The 26,999-nt window shown below is 35.5% G+C and overlaps 1 protein-coding gene across 1 annotated transcript in view; it reads left to right on the top strand.

Annotated features, from left to right (window-relative positions):
• Positions 1-26,999, top strand: part of IFIH1 (interferon induced with helicase C domain 1) — a 70,871-nt gene that overhangs the window by 7,208 nt on the left and 36,664 nt on the right. The window contains 3 exon segments of the mRNA XM_004608093.2: positions 3,713-3,881; positions 10,659-10,781; positions 23,731-23,835. Coding sequence (XP_004608150.2) covers positions 3,713-3,881; positions 10,659-10,781; positions 23,731-23,835 — 397 coding nt within the window.

Here is a 26,999-nt window from a genome sequence, read left to right as displayed (position 1 = left end):
TTTCTGCCATTTATTAGCTTTATTAGTCTTGAGGAGGCAAATGGACTTCTGTACAAGTTAGATTTCTAATCCTTCATTGAATAATATTGGCACCTTATTCAGTGTTACAGAGTTATTATATGCAGAACCTTTATAACACTACCATTAATAGTTAACTAATAAAACTAAAATATATTTTGGTTAAGAAGTCTATGTTGGGAGCTGAAGAGATAGTAGTGGATTAAGGTGCTTGCCTTGCACTTGGACAACCCATGTTCGATTCCAGGTTCTACATGTGATTCCCCAAGTTTGACCAGCAGGATCCCTCAGCAAAGATCAGGTGTAAATCTTGAGCACAACTGGGTGTTGCCAAGAAACAAAAACAAAACAAAACCAAGAAACAAAACTCCACATTGCAAACTTCTTTATAAATAGTGCATGCTAGCAAAAAGTGTTTGTAAATATAGATGTTTCTCTAATTATCTAGAATAGTATCATAAGTAGTTTTGCTTACAGTAATTGTTACAAAATACAGTTTTCTTAATTAAAAGGTCATATATATAATAATATAGCTAAAAAGTACATAAATTTTGTCAGATATAATTTAGTTAAATAATTCAAATAATGACTAGAGCGATATTAACAGTGAATAAGGCATTTGCCTTGCACGTGGCCAACCTGGGTTCGATTCCTCCGTCTCTCTCAGAGAGCCTGGTAAGCTACTGAGAGTATCCTGCACAGCAGAGCCTGGCAAGCTACCCGTGGTGTATTAGATATGCCAAAAACAGTAACAAGTCTCACAATGGAGACATTACTGGTGCCCGCTTGAGCAAATCAATGAGCAATGGGATGACATTGCAACAGTGCTACAGTACTACAATGCATATAGAAAATGAGTGAATGTTGATAAAAACCTTTGAATATTTTAGTTAATATTTTATCTAAATTGATGGTTATAATCATTAGACAGTTTTAAGCTTTTTTTCCTCACTTCTCAAAAACAAAATACAATTTACCTCTTGGAGGTAGAGTCCAGTACTTATTTAAATGCTTTTATTGGTGGGGGTCACACCCTGCCATGCTCAGGAGTTACTCCTGCTTCTGCGCTCAGGCATCATTCCTGGTGATGCTCAGAGGAATAATAGGGTGCTGAGGATCGATCTGAGTGAGTGATGCACAAAGCAAGCTCCTTACCCACTGTACTATATCTCCAGCCTTCATTTAAATATTTCTGTATGAGTATATATTTTTTGTTTTGTTTTGGAGGGGCCACAGTAGTACACACTACTAGTCTGAGCTCTGTGCTTGGCACTCAAATCAAGTTCTTGGGACCAAGTGGTGCTGGTGATCAAAGCTGGGCCTCCTGCATACAAAGTAGATGTCCTGCCCATTTAGCTATCTCTCTGGCCCCATCAGTCATCCGGTAGCACTGTCATGCGGTGTCATTGTTCATCAGTTTGCTCGAGCAGACATCAGTAACATTTCCATTGTAAGTCTTGTTTACTGTTTCTGGCATATCGAATATGCCACAGGTAGCTTGCCAGGTTCTGCCATGCAGGCGGGATACTCTTGGTAGCTTGCTGGACTCTCCGAGAGGGATGGAGGAATCGAACCTGGGTCAGCCATGTGTAAGGCAAATGCCCTACCCACTGTGCTATCGCTCCATCAGTATTTGTGTGTATGTATGGGGTGGGGAAGGTTTGGACCTTACCCAGCAGTGCCCTAGGCTTACTTCTGGTTGTGTGCTCAGGGACTTCTCCTGAAGGTGCCTGGGGCACCATATGTAGTGCAAGGGATCAACTACGGGGTATCCATCATTTAAGTGATACCCAAACCCCTGTATTGTCTCTTTGCCCCTCCCCCCCATTCAGTATTTTTTTAAAGCTTCCCACAGGATCCTAATGTGTTGGGAAAACCCCTGAAATTTCGTTTCTGTTATCTTTCAGTTCTTTTTCCCCTTATAGAAACTGAGGAGCAGGAGATGAAGTCTTCCTTATCAATGACAAATTAGGTTTTGTTTAATTACTTTCTGGCCTAAATAGATATTAACACCATATTAAAAGTTGGGAGATGTGGTCTGATAATAATAGTACATATTATTCAAATTTTAAAGGATTTTCTGGATTACTGTAAAAATGAAATTAGGCAAAAACAATAGATTATAATGAATGAATACAGAAATAATTATTGGGGCTGGAGTAATAGTACAGTGGGTAGTGTATTTTCCTTGCATACAGCTAATTTGTGTTTGATCCCCAGCATCCCATATAGTCCCTCAAGCACCACCAGGTGTAATTTCTGAGCACAGAACCAGAAAGTACCCCTGAGCATCACCAAGTATGATCCAAAAAGCTTAAAAAAAATGGACACAAAAAGAAAGATACAGAAATAAATGTTTTCTCATAATACTAAATTAACGTGTGTGTGTGTGTGCATGTGTGTGTGTGTGTGTGTGTGTGTGTGTGTGTGTGTGTGTGTGTGTATGTTTGGGCCATACCCAGTCATGCTCAGGGCTGAGATACCTGACTCTGCATTCAGGAATCATTTCTGGCAGTGCTCACAGGGCCATAAGGGATGATGGGATTGAAACCTAGATCATTAATGTGCAAGGTAAGAACCTTACCCATTATACTATCACTCCATCCCCACATGTGCACAAATTTTAAAAAATATAACAAATACTGCAAGTATTTGTGGGTAAGTATATAAACACAAAGTCAATTGCTTCATAATTGTAATAAAGATGCATGAGAGGTCAGATAATATAGGCTTAATTTATTACTTACAAATTTCATGGAGTAAAAGAAAAAGGAAAACTTACACATACAGAGAGATACTGGTGAAAAAATAGACATAACATAGCTAGATGCTTCCTCTTGCCCTACCCAGTTCAGAATAGCTATGGTAAAAACATTTATTTCCTAAGTATCAAGCTTTCCTAATATCTCAAGGAACTAAAAATAGAGTGTGTGCTCTAATTATTTTTCACTTAATTAATTTAAAAAATAATTAACACTAGCTTACAGCAGATTACAGGTGGTTTGGAGTTTACTCCTGGTGGTGCTATTCTTGATGGTGCCACTTTTATAGTTTGATTTTTCTGGGATCCTGCAGTGCCTGTGATTTGAAATTAGACTTAATGCTCTGCCACTTCATCTAGACATATACTCTTCCACTTTATCTTCCCAGCCCCAAAGTTCATATTTAAAAGGGTGTGTGTCCCATCCTAGAATATGCAATTTACTCTACAAGTAATATTGCTGTTTTCTCTAGATCTTGAAAATAAACCTTTATATTTACTGCTTAATTGCTCAGTTTTCCGAAAGGTCCATTACTTTTAAAAACTCATTTACAATGTTTAATTAATTTTTTTAATTAATTTTTTTTATTTCTTCTTCCTTCCCACCCTTCTTCCTTCCCTTACTGTCTTCCTCCTTCCCTTCCTTGCTCCCTCCCTTCCTCCTTCCCTTCCTTCTTTCTTTCCTTCCTCCCTTTTTTCCTCCCATATTTTCTCCATATCTCTTTCTTTCTCTTTTGATTTTGGGGTCATACCTATCAGTGCTTAGGGCTTATTCCTGGCTCTACACTCAGGGATCACTTTTGGCAGTACTGGAGGACCATATGGAATCCTGGGATCAAACCTTGGTGGATCACATGCTTGACAAGTGCTTTGCCCACTCTACTATAACTCCAGCCTCCGATTTTCTTTAATTTCATGCTTATCTTAAAACAGGTTTATGCTGCAGAAAATTCTGGAAATGAAGCAGGTGTAAGAGAACTACTGAGAAGGATTGTGCAGAAAGAAAACTGGTTTTCTACTTTTCTGCGTGTTCTAAACCAAACTGGAAATGAAGCACTGGTGGAAGAGTTAAGAGGCTCCAGTCTATCTGGAAGCAGTGCAGGTATTTCCACTTTTTTAGTACTAAGGAAGAGTTTGTACGTTTTGACTGGGGACTGAGAAGTTAGTGAAGTCCATTGACATAATGTCAAGTTCTAAGATATTTACAATCAGATTTTAAAAGAGCAAGGAGTTTGAGAGATTAAACAGTACCTCAGTTTTTAAAACTGTGAGTCAGGACCCCATATGAGGTTGCAAAGCTGAATGTGGAGGTCACAAAAAAGTTTGGCAAGAGTAAAAGTTTTCTGAATGCAAATCAGCAAAAATTCTTTCAAAATTAAATGAGTCAGTTTTTCTAGCAGTGCTCACCCATGTTGTATTTCTCTGGCAAAAAAAAAAAAAACAACAACAACCTTACACTTACGAGCTGAAAAAGTGTAAGAGGCTCTGCTCTAAAATATCTACTGTACAAATAAGAAACCAACAAGTAAAATCTTAGCTTACTGAAGTTCACAAAACTCAACAACGAAACCACTGACTATTTTGCTTTGGAAATAAGATGATTGCCTGAAATTTTCCATCAAGATAATTTTAATTTTGAATAGACACAAGTGCATTGAAAAAAGTATTTTAGCTGTCATTACAACCCTTCCTTCTATTCTTCTGGATGTTTACAATTTTTTAAACAAATAATTAAAAGGTCTGTAACTACCAATGTATCTTAATAAAACTTCCTTTGGGTTTTAAAAAATTCTCAATGATAAGACTGGAGAGATAGTTCAGGGTTAAGGTACTAGCCGTGCTTGTGACTGGCCCCCAACCACGTAAGTTTCCCTGAGCATCACTGAAAGTGATCCCTGAATACAGCAGAGTATAGCTCAGCATACCCCTACCAAAGAAAACAAAAGCTATTTAAGGCCCCTCTCCACACATTCAGAGGAGCCTCATGCATGAAGGAACCGGCAGAGGAACCCAGGTATGTGGAACCCGGGCTGGGATCTCCAAGCCTGTTCCGATCAGGACTGGGCCACCTCCACCCAGACCCCCCATTTTCTAGTAGCTTGGCAGCCACACCCACAAACTGCCATTGGCGCCATGTAATCCCATTAAAAGCCAACATCCAGAGAATATAAAACCAAGCTCCTGGAAGCGTATGGCATCTTATAGCCTAGGTCTTCTTCTCAGAGAAACTGGCAAGCTACCAAGAGTTTACTGCCCGCATTGGAGAGCCTGGCAAGCTCCCTGTGGCATATTCATAGGCCAAAAACAGTGACAATGATGGGTCTCATTCCCCTGACCCTGAAAGAACCTCTAATGCGGCACCATTGGGAAGGATGAGTGAAAAGAGGCTGCTAAAATCTCAGGGCTAGGACAAATGGAGACGTTACTGGGCCCGCTCAAGCAAATCGAAGATCAGTGGGATGACAGTGATATAGTGAATAAAGATAAAATATTTATGATTCTTTCACATATAGTGCTGCAACTCTAAATTGAGATTTTAAGCATAGAATTTTTCTATTTATTAAAAAAACATATGTAAGACAAATTGAAAGTTAATTGATAATGAAATCATTAACTGAATTATTATCTTCTCAAGTAAACTAAGCTTGAAATAAATTATATTTTTTTAGTCACTGAGTTGATCATTCAATTAATACTTATTGATGCCAACCACGTACCAGTCATCACTCCTGATACTGAGTATTTGAACTGAAATGCAATTAAATCATCAGTCCTACATACTATCTAATGGAATAAGGTACTTAGTAAATGATGGCACTGTTTAAGTCCATTTAATTTTAAATTATTTGATTAATTTTTAATGAAATGAAGTATACAATAGAAAGTTTTCTAAGTTATACAAAATAAAACAAAATAGTTACTAAATTACTAAACAGCATGTTTTGTTTTTTTGTTAGATACATGAGTAACCTCATATTGCCCATTGCCATGTTTTGAAATGTGTACATGCAGATTCACATAGATAAACATATGTACATAAAGTCAAGTGCTTTTATTATAAAATAGTATCAATGGACCTTTATGTCAGTGAAACATGGGAATTGAAGTGTAAAGATTTAAGTTGAAGGGTTTTTTTTTTTTCTCCAGTGTCATACATTTTAAATCACAAAGTAAAATGTTTGAGGTCTTCCAGTTCTTTCTCAGTAATGTTTCTAGAGAATTTGGGGAGCTTTCCAAAATCAGGCAATAATTCTCTGATTGTCCATGAAGCAGTTTCCAGGACTTCTACTGTCACTACTTCTCTTTTAGTGGTCAGTGAACTACAGAAAGTCCTCCATCAGAAGCATCTTTATTTTACTTCTCTTCTATGGAGGGGGCTCAATGTTACTTGCAACTTCAAGACTATGGTTGTCTGATAGTTTGCTGAATCTGAAAAGGTGCAATTAAAACTACGTATAATGATGGGGCCAGAATTTTCCTCACACCTAAAGGATGACCTGGATTCCAATCCAGATACTTTTATTTTCCCTTCCGTTAATTTTTTTGGGGGGACCTTACTGTATCTGAGTATTAAAAATGATGTATCTTCAATCACAAAAGACCTCCTAGTATCCATTTATTCAGTTAGAGGGTACTGACCCATGAGGAAGTTTTGTACAGGACTTACTTTTTACGATGAAGATCTGCTCTAAAGCATTTCCTAAATGTACCTAGCATAGACAACATATCTGGCAATATTTCTTGCTGAGATTTTATTGTTGTTGTCAGGAATCAAACACAGTGCCTCATGAATGCAAGGCATGTGCTCTACAACTAAGCCCTAACCACATGCACATATAAACATGCAAGACACAAAAATACACACACACACACACAAAAAAAAAACATGTGTTTGTCTGTGTGTGGGCATTTGTGGTTTTTTTTCCTAAGGTATTACTAAATTCTGTTGTGCATGATACCTTGTTAGAAACAATACAATTTTCAATTTTAGTATATTGAATACATATGGAATATATGTGGAAACACCAGTGTTAGGACACAAAATTTTTAATGTAGGAGTACTGCTATTTATTCAGCCATTGATTAAGCTGATTGAATTGGGCATGAACTCTACATTACTTTTAAAAAAAAAATTCCAAATTGGATATTCGTGAGATAGGCCATTACAAAGCTGTTATTGGGTTTCTGTCATTCAGTGGTCCAGCACCCATCCCTCCACCAGTGCACATTTTCCATCACCAATATCCCCCATTGCCCTACCACCATCCCCCAGCCCCCACCCCCTACCCTCATCCTCCCTCTATGGAAAACACTGTCCTTTTTCACTCTATCTCCTTTTCCTTTTGTGCATTATGGTTTACAATACAGGTGCCAAGAGTTCATGGTGTTTGTTCAGGGCATTTGGTATTTTTACTGGGATGGTAAGGCTGGAGTAGTTTTTCAACTGGGTAGAAGCTTTGGGGTATGGATATGACTGCTGAGGCATCTGGAAGTACAGGGAGGTGGGATGAGGTAGCCCATCCCGACCCTGAGAAATCCCGGAGATTTCAGTCACAAAATCCACATACCCGAATTTTCATCTGATTATTTCTTGGTGAGGTCCATCCTGAGACAGTGGAGTCAGGCCAGGGTTATGGTGGCGATTTTGGATTGTGGAAGCAAGCGGCTGCTGAGGGCTCTGCTTGGGCAGTCACAGACCAACTTTCCCCCCTCTTTGGATACATTTAATCTCATATTTACAGTCATCTAAAATGAACATGCCTTCCTCTTTAGTTTCTTTTTTACATGCCACAATTTTCTATTATGATCTGGTCTTCCTCTTTGTTTCTAAATGACTTAGTTTATCCAGTTTCTCCCAGTTCATGCACATTTTCTCAACTAAGTAAGCGTGTTATGAAGGAGAGAAAAGCTGAAGAGGAGAGAAATTCATGAATAGTAGTGTCCTGTCAAGCAGGCACCAGTAACGTCTCCAAGGAGCAATAGTACATTGGTAGGACGTTTGCCTTGCAAGTGGCTGACCTGGGTAATTTCTCCATCCCTCTTGGAGAGCCCGGCAAGCTATAGAGAGTATCCTGCCTGCATGGCAGAGCCTGGCATACTACCTGTGGCTTATTTGATATGCCAAGAACAGTAACAACAAGTCTCACAATGGAGATGTTACTGATGCCCACTCAAGCAAATCGATGAATGGGATGACAGTGACAGTGTCCTGTCATCTTTGGCACTTTCCCCTGCTTTGACTAGGATGTAGGTTTAGATTTGTGAGGTCTTAGAGGAGATAGCTTCTGAGTTTCCCTCCTGGGTGTGAGGGAAAATACTAATAGCTAATAGAGGCTCAGCTGTCTTCACTCTCCCCACACTCCTCACTTACTGTCAGGCTGCCCTGACCAACTTATCCCAAGTAAGTAGGTTTACTTGTTATTTTCTTAGAAAAGTCCGTCAAGAAGTAAGGAATTTAAAGATTAATTGCCAACTTGTGTACTTTATATGAATCTCAGCATTTTTCTGATAGGCACCCAGGACAAACTTACTTGAGGTTATTCCTTTGATTCATATCTGCTCTGGAACCACATACAGCAGTGCTCAAGGCTTACTCTGTGCTCAGGTGTCACTCTTTGGGTGTTCAGGAGAACATTTGTGTTGCCAGAGATTAAACCACTGCTGACCACAGGCCAGGCAAGCATGAAAAGCCCTGAATTAACCTCTGGCCCTCTATCCAAAAATTTTTGTTTTGTTTTGCTTTAAAAAATATTATCCAGGGGCTGGAGAGATAGCACAGCGGGTAGGGCGTTTGCCTTGCACGCGGCTGACCCAGGTTCAAATCCCAGCATCCCATATGGTCCCCTGAGAACGGCCAGGGGTAATTCCTGAGTGCAGAGCCAGGAGTGACCCAAAAAGCAAAAAAAAAAAAAAAAAAATATTATCCACACCCACTGGTGCTCTAGGATTTCTCCTGACTTGGGGATCACTTCTGGTGGTACTTAGGGGACCACATGGGATGCCAGGGATTGAACCTGGGTCAGCCACGTGCAACCAAGGCAAGCATCCTGTCTGCAGTACTATCTCTCTGGTCACCTTCCAAAAATCTTAAGTTGAAGCTCACCCCACAATGTGTCTTTGTTTGGAGAGTGGGTTTTTCAAGAGGTACTTGGAATAAAGAGAGTCAGAAAGGGTGTCACCAATCTACAGTGCTGAGTACTGAAAATAGCACGAGTTCCTTGTCTTTTTCTTTCTTCATCATGTGAGGTCAGAGCAAAAGTGGACTTTTACAGCCTAACTACAGAACTCTCACCAGACACCAGTATAATGGTATATTGAAATTTGGCTTTCTGTCTCCAAAACTATGAGAGAGTAACTTTTGGGGGCTATAGTTATTCAATATATGGCATTTTACTATGTCATTCCTGATCCAGGAATCCAGGTGATAGAGTTAACTCTGAATTTTTGATTTCTGGTTCCTTCGTTTCACTAGTTGTGTAAATTTGACCTGATACTAGTCATTTCTGTGCCTCAGTTTATTTTCTTGTGAAATGGGGATGATAATATTTTTTACCTAAAGCCTTTTGAGGAACAAATGATTTAGCACATTTAAAGTGGTTATATGATAATAACAAAATATGTAAGCTGATTATAAACTCCAAACAAAATTTATCTAGTTGCAAACATCAAATAAATTCAAAGTGTTTAGTCACAAAGGTTTACTCAGAAAATTCTCTACATATATTTTTCTCTTATTTTCTCAAATAGGGTAATCCAAAATAATACTTTAAGACATTTTCCTGATGACATCAGTTTTCTCCAACAAACTTAGCTTCAGAAGCATAGAAACCTTATTTCCTTATAACTATTGGAGACCCTTAATAAAACACTCAGTGCATACTGCTAAAAGGAAGCACGTCTTGGAAGAAGAAATAGAGGGAAAGAGAAAAGAAAGATAGAATATTTCATTAAATTTTAAAAAAAATCTCCCCAAATTCAGAATACATGAATTTAGGCTGACATTAAAGCATATGTACATGTTGTGTAGAATGTATGAGGGAACAAAATGGCAAGAGCATGAGCTAAAGAAAAACTACCATCAAATTTGCATTTTCATTAATTCAACCTTAAATATAACTTCATATAATGGAATAAGTGCCTTACTTCCCAAAGAGGATGGTCAGATAAGTATAATTCCACTTTCTTGCGTTACTAGCATAATACTATGTATTATTTTTATAAGATAAAATTTAACCTTCAAAAATTGCTTTGTTTATATTCAAAATAATAATGCTGAACTGGGGAGATAGCTCAAAGGACTGGAGTGCAGCTTTTTATGTTGGAGTTCCAGCTTTAATTCCTAGATCTGCCTGGGCCCACAACATTGCCAAGAGAGACTCTTGAGCACCATGCAAGGAGTAGTCCTTGAGAACGACCAGCTGTGGCATCATAATTAAAAATAATAGTAATGGTATAGCACTGTAGCACTGTTGCCCGTTGTTCAATGATTTGCCAGAGTGGGCACCAGTAATGTCTCCGTTGTGAGACTTGTTGTTACTGTTTTTAGCATATGCCACGGGTAGCTTGCCAGACTCTGCTGTGCAGGCGGGATACTCTCAGTAGCTTGCCAGACTCTCTGAAAGGAGCAGAGAAATTGAACCCAGGTTGGCCGCGTGCAAGGCAAATGCCCTACCCGCTGTGCTAACTTGCATTGGTGTATTTTTCAATTTTTTAATATTTATTTTTTTGCAAGAACTTTGGGTCACACTTGGCCATACTCAAAGACTACGCCTGACTTTGTGCTCAGGGGTCACTCCTAGCATCATTCAGGGGACCATATGTGGTACTAGGTATCCAACTGGGGTCTCAATCTTTTACACTTTGATACTTTTATTCACAGACACTGAGAATCTATCACAGGAAAATGATCCTGAAACTCAAGAACCACTTGTTTTAACCATGGATCAGTCAAGTCCAGAGAGAGACTCTGATATGTCATTGGAATCATCTTTCACAGTTTCAGGTACTAACTCATTTGATTCATCCAAAGCTTTGAAATATAGTTAGGCTATTGCCATTTTATAGATTACGATGTCTCAGAGAAGTTAGTTGGATTACAGAAACCAAATCCAAATTTGTAGAATTCAAGTGGAATAGGTACTAAATTGTGGTTGACATGGAGTTTGGTGTATGAACTAATTGGAGAGAGAACTAAATACCACTATGACCACCTTTAGCTATAAAACAGACCTGGAAAGATCAAACCAAATAAATATATTTCCTCTATAAATTTTTCATGATAGGAGAATCTTTTCTTACTCTCCTCTCCTTGCAATGGGACCACATTATTTTTTTTTTTTATCATTTAACCAAAAATCTCAAATCTGCTCTGTACTGGTAAAATTTTAAAAGGTAACTTTCTCAGGATACAGAAAAAAATATTTGATTTTAATTTTCTTCCAGTCTTTATGGTAAAAATATTTCCACAAAGACTGAGTTCAAGCCTTTCACATGAAGTTACCAGACACAAAACTGGGGAGGGTCTGAGCTGTAGCCCATCATTCTATCACATTTCCACTATATAAGAAAGTAAACATCAGTAGATTTATAAATAATAGTAAAATCAAGTTAACTTATTCAAAAGTGATGAATTTTAAGTATCCTTTATCTTAATTTAATTTGTTGACTGTTTATATAATGTATTAAAAAAAGGTTTACTTAATAAGTGACTTAGACAATTCCCAGAAATTATTTTTAGTGTGTGAATTACTGTAAGCTGACTCCTTCACAGCACTACAGAGTTTATTATTTTTATACTGATTCTCAGAAAAATGCTATTTAGCTTACAGGAAATTTAAAAATCATGGAAACCAAAGAAGTTTCATCCTAATTACTCTCACAATGCATGCACAGACATACAGACACACACACACAAACACACATAAAAAATACATAGATATTCCTGTATAGTTGCATTTCCCTGGTTCCTTATGTATTATTCTAAAATATATTTTATTTTGTTTTGCTTTGTTTGCTGGGTGGACAGGGCCCACAGTACTTGGTCTGGTCCTGGAGGACCACCAGGACTATGTCTGGTATTGCGCGGGGAGGGGCTTGTAGTGTGCATGCCGGGGAGAAAATTCAGGGCCGCCCCATGTGAAGCCTGTGCTCTACCACATGAGCAACAATCCTACGGCTATATAACTTAGTAACTGGTAAAATTTAGAATTTTAAAACTTCATTATACATGAGTATAACAAAGGTTTGTGAAATTGCATTATCTGTGAAATCCATAGCATTGTGCATAGTACCTAAGTATGTCTCTTTGTAATTGTGTCTCCATCTAATTATTAAAAACATATCAGATTGTGGGAATTTTTAGGAATTTAAGGCATTTGATTTATACTGTTTACTGTCACTCTAAGAACTTGTATCAGTTTACATGTCCTGCAGAGCTAGGAGATTTGCACTTGAGTTTCGTCTGTAACACTGGATATCACTTTCACATTTAAGCAGTATTATATTTTGTTATTTGAATTTGAAATTTTGATTTTGAATTAAAGACAATTGTTTTGGGCTTTTCAGTTACTCATTATCTGCCCATTTTTATTAATTACTGTGTTTATAGATGTTTAGCTACTTTTTATAAACCAAATATATAAGATAGCATATTTTGGTTATATTGCATTTTTGCATATTGCAATTTTTACAATAAAAATGCAATTATATATTGAATTTTTATAATTGTCTCTGATTTATCATGATTTATGGTATTTACATTTCTTAGTTTGTTTCCAGGGGACACAGTTCTGGTGTAGGACCTGAAGGAAGGGATCTTATTAAAATGCACCAGGACCTTTGAGAGGCTGAAATTTTTTTTTTTCACATGTTCCCACTTGAACATGCACTTGCTGGTCCTGGATCACTTTAAGTAACAATGCTGTTTTACCTGAATTCTAAATTGTTTGTTTCATTTGAGTTACTGTGATTTTTTTCCAGAAATAATGATTGCATAGAAATGCTAGACCCTACTATCTGAATGTGAAGTTTTAATGTATTAAGGTGGCTTCCATGATAGTCTGCTGGACACCTCTGTAAATTACTGTTTTTGTTTTCCTTAATTTGGTTGTTTTGGTTCTTTGTTTGTTTTGTTTTTAATCCACACTAGAAAGAACTGGATATAATATGGAGGCTGGGCATACACCTGTTTATCGTGAGTGTTTCTCATCAAAGGTTACTGGCCCAAAGTAGTCCCTGAGCTGTGGTCTGTTGATAGAAGTGCCTGAGTTTCTAAATGAACAAAATTAAAAGCAAAACTTGGAGACTTCTGTTTTCTTACTGTTTATTGTAAATTTTAGTTGCATCATGTGACAAAATCCCAATCTTGACAGAATTTTTTCCCCCCTACATTGTGTTTTTTCTTATTCCAACCTTTCTTAAATTTCTTTCCTTTATCAAATGTTTCTCAAATTCTTGTCATGTGCCTGGCTCTTACTATTCAGTGTTCAGCACCGTAAATAATGGGCAGTTACATGACAAAAACGGCGTCTGCTCCTGTGGAACTTTTAGCCAACGGGCATCAGCCAAACGTTAGTCATTCTCTATCCACATTGCATACTGCCATGGAGCAGTGATACACAGCTAAGGAAAATCATGAAGAGTTAAGAATGCATTACAGTCTGAAAGCATGTGAGTACAAGAAACTGTGTGACAGGTTGAGGCTCCCACAAGCTCAGTCTTTACCAGTCTTCAAATCTGCTAGGATCAATTTGATGTCTGGACTTTTCATCTGCATATTTGTGAATAGCTTAGGACAATCATTCTGGACCTTTCCAGAAGAGTAATAAAGAGTAATTTATTTATCAAAGTGTGGTACCTTTTTTGTAGTCCTTAGGCCCTGCTACTGATAGACACTATGGGATACGTGGTGTCTGTTCTTTTTTCTCGTTGCTCTGCAAACTATGATTCACTAATGTAAATAACTTATAAAATGTTAACAGAGAAGTTATTAGAATTCTTTAAACTGAAGTCTTCAAGTTAATTTTTAATTTTTTTAAATTAAAGGAATAATTTCTAAAAGATATTTAAGCAGCTTTCAGACACTTGGTAGGATTTTATTGGTTATATACTTTCTTATTTTTTAGAATTCAAATTCTTTACTTCCAGTGAATATATTAAGACATTACTTAATCAGTATAAAGCTGGTGTACAAGAAATAAAATTAAATTCCAGAAGTCATTTTACCTTCTGATAAGGTACTCCCTCACCTGAAATAGTTATAAAATACTGGATCAATGTTTTCTCTAGCTGTGTATAGAATGACAGTCACATCTATGAAGAGAACTTCTATTTTAAAAACTTTTTCAAAAAGGTTACTTTGAAAAATATATTATTTCTAGAATAGTAACTGTGTTTCACAGTTTCAGTATTGATGTTATTTATAATCTTTCAGGAATTATGACAGAACTAGTTAACAGCTAGAGCACTTAAAACTATTCATAATATAGTTCTCCATTATTCCAATTTAAGGTGTGATTCTAAGTCCATAAAATGAAAACACACCACTATTATTACAGATTTTTATACTATTCCATTATACTATTAAATCTACTTTAGAAAAGAAAACAAAATAAGTTTGATTTTTGGTGGCAGTTCTGCAGTTAACATAATTACTAAAGAGAACTGAGCCCAACTTTTGAGAAAGGTAGGTGTCAATAGGCTGCCTTTATTTACGGATTCTTTGCTTATATATGGCAAATGATTACTTTAAAGATATATTTTTTATAAAATAATTGATGAATGATGAACGATGACTGCATAGATAGTGCTGAGAACTGCTTGGTACGACCCCAACACAATAAATAAACAAATGAAGATCACTGTATCACTGTCATCCCATTGCTCATTGATTTGCTCGAGCGGGCACCAGTAATGCGTCCATTTCGAGACTTGTTACTGTTTTTTTGCATATCGAATACGCCACAGGTAGCTTGCCAGGCTCTGCCGTGCGGGCGAGATACTCTCTGTAGCTTGCCAGGCTCTCCGAGAGGGACGGAGGAATCGAACCTGGGTCGTCCGTGTGCAAGGCAAATGCCCTACTATGGCTCCAGCCCAAACAAATGAAAAAATGAATGAAAACATTGATGGTAGAAAACTATTCCATTAACTGCCTGTGAACAGTCTTAATATGGAAGCACTTGTTACATTTGTTTTTTGAAGTCTCTGGGTGTCATAAAGTTTTCCCTAAAAGGTATAAGAAGAACAAAAATTTCTCATTATATTTTATTTAAAATATTTAATTTATGCAAAATGCCAAGTTATTTGAACTTTTGATTCTACAGACTGTGTAGAATTATTTTAATTTGTCTCCTATTTCATCTCAAGTCAGTAGATGTGTCATACTTATTGAGAAATAAATGATATATATTCATATTAAATGAAAATAAAATTAAATATTATTTATTTTACTTTAAAGATACTTATTTTAATGCAGAATCCCACAGGAAATCTCACCATCATCTATTTACTTAACTATTTATGTTGGAGCTCTCTGTTTTATAATGAGGAAATGCAAGTACCTCAAATTGACCAGCAGAGAGCGCTTTTACATTTAAAAAGAAAAGGAAATTTTACTGCTCCTAGATGGAAGATGAGATTATAACAGTGCAAGGGTATGCATGTATGAACATACAGTGCGCATGACTGTGAGTGCATGTGTATATTTTGATTTATATATTCGTTCACGTGAAGATTTTAAAATTCCACCCAGCTAATGAGCTTACCAACCTGCTTGTTTTCAGATTTTAATACCTTCTTTTTCATATTTCCCCATATGTTCCACTCCTTAGGTTTATCCGGTGACATTATGCTTTGGAATATATTGTGGATATATTTTGCATAGATCATGTTCTGTAGGAGGGGTTTAAAAATTGACCTTTATAAAACAGCCTCCTTCTCCCTGGTCCAATCTGTTATAGCACTTTTTTGTTGTTGTTTTGTTTTGCCTTTTTATAGACCAAAGTCCAATCTTAGATTTGGTCTATACTAATTTCTGTAAAAAAGTCACAAAATTTATCCTTGCAGTTAAAGACCAGAATAATGTTCTATCACACTAACCTCTAGAAATCTAGAGGTTTCTCTGAATCTCTAGACATAAATTCCATAGAGCATTTAAGACCTCAATGGGAAAGATAATTGATACAGCAGTGCCAGATAGTATTTGTCAAGTCACCCATTTTGTCAGAGGATGGGTTTGAATTCAGATACCTTTTCTTTAATTTTGTATATTTCTAAAAATGTAGTTGCATTAGTTATTGTAACTAGTACTAGAAATACTACTGAGGCAATCTGAAAGAGAGAAAGAGAACGAGAAAAAAGACAGAGAAATGCTCATAGTGGTGTCATTAAAAGAGAATATAGCTCTGTATTTTATTTGAAACTTGCCCAGACCTATCTAGAACTATTATATGATTTATAATTGTATGGTCATTCTAGAAAGGCTAATGTTTATATCTTAGGAATGAGGACATATTAATAGAAAAAAGAATCTCATGTAGGTAATACATATTGGATATATTGTCATGATATCCCTGTATGACTAAAAACCTGAATATTTTAGCAGTGTTTTAACAAAAGTGATTATTTTAATTGAAATTGAACTTTGGGGGAGAATTTTGAATCACACCCAACAGTGCGAAGGTACTGTGCCAGACTCTGCTCAGGTGTCATTCCTGGAGGTATTCAAGAAGTTTTATGTGCAATTCTGGGCATTGAATCAAATTCTGCCACATATAGGCCATCACCTTAATACCTGTACTATGTTTCTGGGTTTCCTTTTTTGGCTTGGTTTTGGGCCACACCTGGTGCTACTCAGGGTTTATTCCTGCCTCTTCACTGAGGGATCATTCCTAGAAGTATTTGGAACCTTATGCAGTGCTGGGGATTGAAGCTGGGTCAGCCATGTACAAGGCAACCTCACTACCTACTCTACTCTACCTCAGGCCCTACACTATCTCTCTGGCATGTCCCTGATTTTAATTTATTTTGATCATTAGATTTCACCTTCTCTATTTTGGGGGAGAATGAAGACTAGAAGCTTGTGTGCTAAGAAGAAAGGAGTGAGTTGATCAGGAATCAGGCATCAAAGTATAATCCTCACCGCCAAAGTTTATGATCCAGTTCAGGAAAACAAGTTACAAAGAAACTGTAATATTTGACAAAATTGATTGCATTCAAGGAGGAATAGAGGAGAGTTGTGGAAGAAAACCTAGAGAGAACTTATCAGAGGAAAATCTTTATTTCATGGATGAAACATATCTCCTGAGGCTTGAAAGTCTTAAGCTGAGTTGATAAGCACAAATGGCAGGTAGCATTTCAGTGTGCACAAACATAGGAGCAAAAGTGCATGTGTAATATGGAAACTTCAAAATGTTTTTGGATGGGGGATATTGGTTGTGGAAGAGGTTTTGTGTGTGGTGATGGGAGCAAAGAGTATATTTATAATCTCAAAACTGTGCATTTGATTTGGCTGTGACCCTAAAACTTTAACACTGTAGCACTGTCTTCCCATTGTTCATCAATTTACTCTAGTGGGCACCAGTAACATCTACATTGTGAGACTTGTTACTGTTTTTGGCATATCGAATATGCCAATGGGTAGCTTGCCAGGCTCTGCTGTGCGGGTGGGATACTCTCGGTAGCTTGCTGAGCTCTCCGAGAGGGATGGAGGAATGGAACCCAGGTCAGCCGCATGCAAGGCTAACGCCTTACCTATTATCAAAAATTAAAGTCCATAGAAAAGTTAATCTAGCAATAAAAATATGTAATAATCTATCTGTAATGTGTGCATCAAAAATATTTGTAGAGGAAAATTTGACAGATTGGAGCACAGATAGACAAGGTGGTGGTTGGGAATGTATGTCTAATGTCAATGAGCATTCACAAGTATATCTATGATTTTTTGTTTTGTTTGGGGATTACATCTGGAGGTGCTTAGGGTTTACTGCTAGTTCTGCCCTCGGGATTACTCTTAGCAAACTTGAAGGGCTTGAATCTGGGTCAGCCATGTGCAAGGCAAATACCCTATTTGCTGTATTATTTCTCTGGTCCCTCTAACTATGATTCTTACAAATCCTCTAGTGCAAATAAAAGCAAACAAACAAACAAAAAAACCTTCTTAGGAGCCTGTCATTCATTTTGCAAACACTTATGCAATAGTAGCACAATGCAGCTATAATTTCACATAAGGTCTGTATATTCCTTACTTAAAGGAATATATCCATTAGGGGAACTGGCACTTGATCATACTGGTATGCAAGTGCCAAATACACAGATCTTTCCCAACTTCACTTAGTGACTTCACATTTGTAGTTTAAAATTGCCATGGAAATTAACTGAAATTTCATGATATATGATAGAGATTTGAAAATACTTTTAAGTTATGGAATTTTTTCCTGCAAAAAGTCAACTATTGAACATTAACTAACACACTCTTAAGTATATCTCTCCTAATGCATACTTTCTTTATGTTGCTTACATCTACTGGACTTGCATAGGTCTTCCTTAAAGGCACCTTCCAGTCAAAGAAGTTTCAATTCATCTATCTACTAAGATAGAAGATGTAAACCTTGTGATGGCCCAGACTTATTCCTATATTGTTATCTGGTTTGTCACTCACTGCTGATTGTACTCTTGGACTTAGTCTCTCTGCCATTGACTGTCAGTAAAATGTGAATCGGCCATTCAATAACTGTGTTTCTTTACTGAGGTCCAAGTCCAAAGGCTAAATCAGGGCATAAAAAAACAGTATAAGCCACCTTTATTATACACAATCAAATTTGCTTCTGGAACATTTCAGCAATAAAATTCTATAAACAGGAACAGGGCCTATCCATGGATAACCATGTGGGCCTGTGGCTCTAGGAGAGATTTTGTTCTCTTTGGGGAGCTCATTTCCTAGAATCTTGGATCCAGGAGAGAATATGCAAGGTGGGTGGAGGTGGCTTCTCTCCATTCTGTGGGAACACATGTTCCCTGGCACAGAGAACAAAATCTGACAGACCAAAATGTGAGCGTGTGTGCGTGTGTATGCGTGCACACACACACAAATCCATATACATAAAGCTGAAAATAAAAATCATCTATTTCTTTTCCAAAAAAGATTAAGAATGTTATTTCAAAAGAAAAGGAATTCTGTATTATTAATAGCATGGAAGTATACACCGTTAAGAAGCCATTGCAGTTTTGTAAGGATGCCCTTGGGTTTGAAATATTTAGAAGTCTTTGACATTCCAGGCTGTGGGGATTATGCAACTAGAATACTAAAGAGGTAAAGCTAAAATTCATCACAAAGCCAGAAGTATCATAAACATAAAATCACTGTGACAAGCACAGTTAGATTATTTGAAGACCTTATGAGCTTTTCTCTGGAGAATAGGATCTTTTACTTTCCTGATTTCTCAGTATGGAACAGAGGCTCTGACCCCTTGGACTACTGCCTGCTCTAACGCAGATTACTTTCCAGCACAGAGAATGTCTGACTGCTTGAAGCAAGAGAGGAGACATTCTGTGTAGCAAGAAATGCATCTAGGCTGAAAATAGGAGGAACATTACCTGGCAAGAATAGAAATAAGAATCAATTTGTTTCTTACCTAAAATAACTCAGCTCTTAGGTGGAACAGTATCTATAGGACTGATAGTTATAATAGCATCTTCCAGCAGAGGGCACACTTTACATTGAAATGGAGCTAAAAAGACCTTCAACCAAAACGGTTTTTACCTTTAATATTTTTTTAACTGAGTAATTTTGGTTTCTAAATAGATTTTAAATATTTTAAAGTATTTTAGTTGCAAGAAATGTTAAATTTCTGGGTTTTAGCTAGTATTTATGTTTTATTAGTAAAATATTCAAACTGAAATTGTAAAATGAAGTTATTTTTTTAATATATGAAGTGATCTTATGACCTCAATATTAATATAAACAAAATTGTTACTTTTTCTGTCACTTACAAAATTACCACAGAAAAATACTTTCTTTTAGCAAGATAAATATATATTTTTTCATAATAATAGCATTCGATATAAATAACTCCCCTGACAGTTCAAAATTACCAGCATTTTCTAATCCATTTGAATCTAATTTTGATATTATCCTTTGAGGAAATTATACCCATATAAAACGCAACTATATTTATTGCATCATTCCAGTATCCAAATTCCCTTTAAGTAGCAAATTCACAAGAATTTTAATTTTGCTTTTCTTTAAGAGTCATGTTTTTTTGATTTTAAAAGAATCATCACAATAAGGAGGAAGGAAAAAAAACTGCTATCTATATTAACTTTTAAAAAACTGAAAGCTCTTGTTAGGAGTGACAGAGTTTAAATCTTGAGTTCCTAGAACACATTATTTTTATGACAATACCTTATGCTAACTGACCATTTGATATTTTAAAATCTGAGACACAGGTCTTGGTTCTTTACAACATGAGTGGAGAATGACATTCAATAAGAATTACAAAGAATGTAATGAGATAATCGTATAAAACTAATCATAGGAACTTTAAAAAAATATGCTGTTTAATTTTTGCATTATATAAGAACTTTCTTGATCTGAATTTGGGTGTGTGTGGTTTTCTTAAAAGTGAATACAGGGGACCAAATCTGGCAAAGACATTATCAACGCCATGGAGAATGTAACATATTCTCTTTATTATTAAAATTTTTAATTTAATGCTTCTGTTTCTATGAAATAAAAATATATCAAATCCATTAGAATTTTCTACCTAAAAATCAGCTAATCTTGTGTATAGAGAAACCGGAGATTATATTCCTTTTAAATGATAAAGAAATAGACTCCTAGTCACTTTCATTTTCATAATAATCTTTTACAAACTTATTTCAACAAATTTTGTTCAGCAGTGATAGAAATGTTCTTTTGTGTGCACAAAACAGCTTAAAAATAAATGGTTAAATTTGAAAAAAAGTGCAATTTTATTGACAAAATCAGAAACGTCAGCAAATATAATCTCTGGGAAAGATAAACTCTGTTTCAAGATTGTTAGAAACATAGATATTGCAATAAAAAAGTCTATAGGATGTAAAATAATCCAACTTTCATTTCACTTAACACTAGAGATACAAGATTGCTTGTTTACAAAGTTTCACACAGATCATTAGTCAAATCTGGTGTCAGGTCAAAAGCATTCTAAACCTAGACTTGCGTTTAAGGAAAGGAACTTCCTGGCTCTCCCCACTGTAGCTGTGTGATATGGATGAATCATTTAACCTCTCTGAACCTTGGTTTCTCACCAATAAAATTGAGGTGATAATGGGTATCTACCTAGCATGTTGAGAGTTTAAAAAGTAATTTACATTATGTCCGTGTAAGCTCTGAGCTAAGTCTATTTATTCCTGACACTTTGCAGATTTGTTTGTTACATCAAAATCATTAAGATGATGAATTTAATTAATACCACCTTATTTTTGGTGACAATTTTCTTTAACGTTCTTGTATTATACTATACATTGGGTTAAATAGCTTTTACAAATCTTATATCTGTTAAAAAAAAAACTTGGGAAATAACTTTGGTTGTATACTAAGAAATTCAATTAGCCTAACTGCCAGTGATTAGAAAATTAAATGAAAATAAAATGCAATTTTCATTTGCCTTTACGCTTTGTGGGAAACAAAGATATAGTATTAAATTTTAGGTAATATTGTTAATACTTTTCACTATCTTCAATGTTGTTTTCAGTCCTCAATATCACATTTAGAACAATCGCACGTTCAAATTTTCTTTTTTGCCTCAAAAATCTTGGTCTATAGTTCTGGCTTTAGAATTATCCTTGCAATGACATTTTCCCCATCTCATTTTACACCTTGCCTTTTCCTTACAAATCATATTCTCTTTTCATCAGTACATCTGCCCAAAACGCTCCTCTCCTTGACAGTTCTATCCCACACTCGCCTCTGAGCTTCTAACAAGCCATACCTCTGGGAATTGCAAAGTGCCATATTTAAAATCTCTCAGTGAGATATACAGGTTTTTCTGTGTGATCATAAGGGATTCCTCAATTCTGAGTTTTAGAGCTAATCTACAACAACTGATAAGCACAGTATTTTCACATTAGTATATTTGTGTTGTGCTAATATACTTAAACAGTATGCATGTCCATTGAGATTTTTCTACAAATTTCTTATCAGCTTTCATTTAACTTTTAGGAAAGATGTCTTGTATTTTGATTGGCATTGGCTGTAATTCCATTATATTTCCCAAGCTAAATAGACAGCCATTTTGGAAGAGATCTGTTGTAGATGTCTCAAATGCTCAATGGAATACTAGTTGGCAATAAAAAGGAATGTATTACTGATTTAAAACAATATGGAGCCTCAATTGCATAATGTTATGTTAAAGAATTAAGCCAAAATGGGTATATCTTGCATAAATCTATTATATGACATAATGGGAAAAAGCCAAATATTTAATCAGTGACTGCCAGAGGAGAACAGGAGGGAAATACAAAAAAAAAAAAAACAAAAAACGGGGCATAAAGAGACTGTTGAGACTATGGACAAATGAATGTGATTGTGTTTGCAAAACTACATATCTTTATCAAGTTCATAAAACAATACTTCTTGTTATAATGATTTTAATCACATTTAAATTGTAACACAGAGCACTTAATATAAACAATGAACTGGTTCAATAAAAAAAGACAATGGTAGTTGCTGTGAGCTTATATTGTTTCTTTTTAAAGAGATATTATTGAATATACTATGTCTAACCCTCCCCATTTCTATCCCTTTTTCTAAATTTATGACTTTAAACTTGTTTTATATTCCTAAAGCCCATGTCAGTATGATTTGTTTAGTAATTTGAAGGGTTTTATCATTAAATAACAAAAAATAACACTTATTTTAAAAGTAAAAGTAGTGTAAGAGCTTTAAATTTTAAGAAAATTGTTCAAGAAAACTTTTATTTTAGTAAGTTAAAGAAGCTTTTATTTTATTTTTCAACCACCAGCAATAAAATTGCAGAGCTAAGGCTATTGCACCTAATATTATTTATTGAATGTCAAATTCTGTGAGAGATGTTGTACTTCTTTTTTAATTTAGAGAAAGTTATACTCAGAGAAACATTAAGAGCAAATTTCTAAAGATCTTATATTTTAACTCTGATATTTTAAGTCATCTTTCTTATATTTTTATAAGTTTAGCAATGAGTTGATTCTTATTGATGGAAAACATAAAATTTATTAGGGAAAAAATATTATAAGAAGGGAAGCTTTCTCTGAAGGGAATAAGGATTTCATGAGGAATTGATACTCAATACTGAAAGTAGAAAATTGGTATTAATAAGTGAAGAGTATGTCCTTGCCACACATATTAAATGGGTAGCTCTTTGATGGAAATTTAACCCCCCCCAAAAAAAGTGTTTTCTATCTCACATAGGTCTCTGGCACATACATAATGCCAGGTTTTAATAACATTTGAGTAAATTTTAATTTGAGATTTTAAAGTTATAGTTGTTCTCAAACTGCTATTTTCATGAACAGGTATTTACACTCAGTGTATCTATATGCTTTATCAAGTTCTTACACTCCATTTAATTATGTAATGTTTTTTATACTGATGACATCATCAAGCTTAGATCTTCTGGCGGGGGTGGCAAAAATGCGTGTTGAGGGATGATAAAAGTCAGAGATCATTGAAAATTTGCTCTGACTTTCATACTGGGCATATGGTCTTTTAAGTAGGTATATGTTTTTGATTTAAATCCCCAGCAGCTGCTCATCCATAGTAGAGGTTTTGCGTGTAGCTCGCCAGAAACTCTTACTTTTTATTCATAATTGTCTGGGTGTGCCTTCCCCACTTGCATTGAACTGTATGTACTGTGTGCTGTAGAGGTGTGCAGCTAAAATACGTTTATTCTCAGAAATATTTTTAAAATATTTAAAAATGTTTTCCTTTGCAGAATCAGACACAAGTTTGGCAGAAGGAAGTGTCAGCTGCTTAGATGAAAGTCTTGGACATAACAGCAACATGGGCAGTGATTCAGGCACCATGGGAAGTGAATCAGGTACTGCCTAACTGTTGTGTAAACCTTAAAAAGTGTGAAATAAGACGCCATATAGTGGAAAGCATGGGGGCTGTTCATACCCTCCCTAATGTATTTATGCAATTAAAGCAATTCTTTTCTACAGTTGAAGTAGTTTTGGAACTTTGCCACTCACTTCCTTTAAAAGTACAACTTACAAGAAAAGTCTTAGAATCAAGCTCTCTAATTTTGATCCAGTACTTATCATTTTGGTCTGGCATATGTTATATTCCATATAATCATGTTTCTATTCTATTTATGTGATGTTTCAATTAATTTGACTACATTTAAATTCTCTATTCAGTTTTCTACATTTATTCCATGGCCCTACATTTTTAAAAATTAAAATGCATTTTAAGTAAAAAGGAAAGACTATTGATAAGTATAATTCTGCAGATAGCACAAGTCCCTCTTCAAATGAAAATCTAGGAACTAGACATAGTGTTAGGAGTTCCAATTTGTATAAGTATATGCAGCATAGGAGTAGATTTTGAAAAATATTTTTATAACTAAATAAGTACTTTGCTAGATATTTTCAAAATTTCTTTCCATGTTGATTATATAACCTCCAGCAGTAAATGATAATGCCTCTTCCCAATTCTGCACTTTGGCAATGTTTTTTCTTATCAGATCCTAACTTTCATCATTTCATTTAACACTAGAGATACAAGATTGCTTGTTTACAAAGCTTCACACAGATCATTAGTCAAGTCTGGTGTCAGGTCAAAAGCATTCTAAACCTAGACTTGCGTTTAAGGAAAGGAACTTCCTGTCTCTCCCCACTGTAGGATTCTAAGTGATTTCTTTCTGCTCTCCTTCCATGTCTCCATGATTACTACTGAGCTAAAATGCAAGCATCTTTTCAGAATAAATGATGGGTTCTTGGATATCCATTATACTCACCTTTCTATATATCTGTATATTTAAAATATTTCATAAATTAAAGTAAATCATCGCACACAAAAATTGGAGGCAGTGGTGACTAGTTAATAATCAAGGGCTAACTGGTATACTAAGAAACAAATGATTTTATTCTTCATTTGTTCTGTTACTGCTTTATAAACACCCTTAGAAAATAACTATATATACTTTAAAATCTGAAGTATCTCCCTGCAATGTGAGAAAAAAATAGAAGCTTAGATGCAGAAGGGGGCAAAACATAAAGATGCTCTACAAACTTTCAAAATTAGAATATACCACCACTTTCATTTAAAATTCCATTTCTTGTAAACATTCTGGAATCCTTCAGAACAAGTTGTTTTGAGGGAACCCAATTCACCAAACGTCAATCATAACCTTAAATAGGAAGTTTTGCAAATTTTCTGTTTAATTTATCAGTGGTTTGTGTTTGTTTGTTTTATTTTGGGGCCATAGAGGAGGTAGGGTGGGCTACATCCATAAGTGCTGCTGGGACCATGTGCTGCAGGCGATTGAACCTGGCCCACTGTATGTAAAACATATGTTCAGCTTGTTGAGCTATTGCTCCAGCCCAGTTAGCATGTGTGAAATTTCTATGCAATGCATTTTTTTTCTATTCTTATTGGACAAATCTAATATTTCCATCAAATGCTAGTGATGGTAGGACACAGGACACAGAATATATTTTAGTTAATATCTAACATTTTTATGAGTTGCCTTCAGATTCTGGATCACATCCTAATTTTTGTTTACCTAAGTAAAGGCTTTAACAACTCTCCTCTATGAGCAGGGCATTTCATCCGTTTTGAGATGCTAGCAAATGTAACTGCTGATTTTTCACTCCAGTTTTTCATGAAAGACTTAAAATGTCTGAACACAATGTACTTTTCAGAGGAAAAGATATTTTTCAAAGCAAGCATGCCTAAGAGAAGCAGTCAGTGGACAGCCATCCAAGTTCTAGATGGGTCAGTGCACAAGAAACCAGTGCTACTGTGAAGAATCTAAACTGAAATAAAAATAAATTATAGAAGATTTAGATAACTTGCAAATTGCTAACTACACATTCACTTACTGAAAGCACTATGGTATTTGAGATTGCATTTTAATATTTGGGATTGATATAAAAAGTGACTTTATTCCAAATGTCCTCTATCTTTCTTCAAAGGATGTGTTGTAAGCATCATGAATGAGAAAACCAATAACTTTAGCATTGAGACCCTTCGTGGAAATATTGCTCCATAGCAGAAAATATTAATGATACTTTTAACAATTAATTATAATTATAATATGGAAGGCCTTTTTGTTTTGTTTTTCTGTTTCTCATTATCAGAGAGATAGGCTACCTCTAACAAACTGGCGATATTTTTTTGGCAGTGAACATTGGCCTGATATGTAGAAAGTGTTTCCTTACTATTTTGAGGTAATACCTATTAATATTTGTCCAGCTGGAATGTTGTATTTTTCCGTGGTTACATAGTATAGGTAAAGGAATACTTTGTCGATTTCGAACACATGCAGTGACAGACCTTTTCTCTCCAAGAATAACTCAGCTGTCAAAATCAATGTGAGAATGAAATTTGCCACATGGTGTAGTTCCAATAGAATGTTATTATTTAAGCCCTATTAGATTTGGGGGCTTTTTTTGACCATTTACATGGTATAATATAATTTTAAGGTCTATAATCAGTATTTATTACAGAGCAAGAGTACACATTATTTAATGTCATGTGTATTTAAATGCCGTTTTATTATTGCATTGAAATAATCTTGCTTGTATAATCTTGCATTTAAATAATCTTCTTAAAGAGCCAAAAAGAAACAACAAACAAACAAAGCTCCAAGAATTTCTTTAATATAGGAAACTGGCTCATGACTCATTGACACTAACCCAGTTCTCTCCTTCTGGTGACAGAGAAGAGAAAATTGTCATTGCTTGTGGATAAATTTTTTCCATCCCTGTATCAGAGGATGTGATAAGGCAAGACTCAGGCTGAATATTTAGCACTCACCCAGCTCTTTTACTTTGGATGCTATTTTCATAATGAATCCAATTCTAATTTTTCCCATATTCATTCTGTGCTTCTTTTTTAAACTTGGGGCTACCCATCAAGTTTCTAGACTTGACTTAAAAATATGAAAGATTACTGAGCTATTTACCCATCTTGATATTTTTGGCAGCAGTATATTGCTCTTGACTGATATTCTTGAAGATGAGGCAGAGTTGGGGG

This window comes from Sorex araneus, chromosome X, assembly GCF_027595985.1.
Source record: "Sorex araneus isolate mSorAra2 chromosome X, mSorAra2.pri, whole genome shotgun sequence".
NCBI lineage: Eukaryota > Metazoa > Chordata > Mammalia > Eulipotyphla > Soricidae > Sorex > Sorex araneus.
This window is presented reverse-complemented; position numbering and strand designations above follow the sequence as displayed.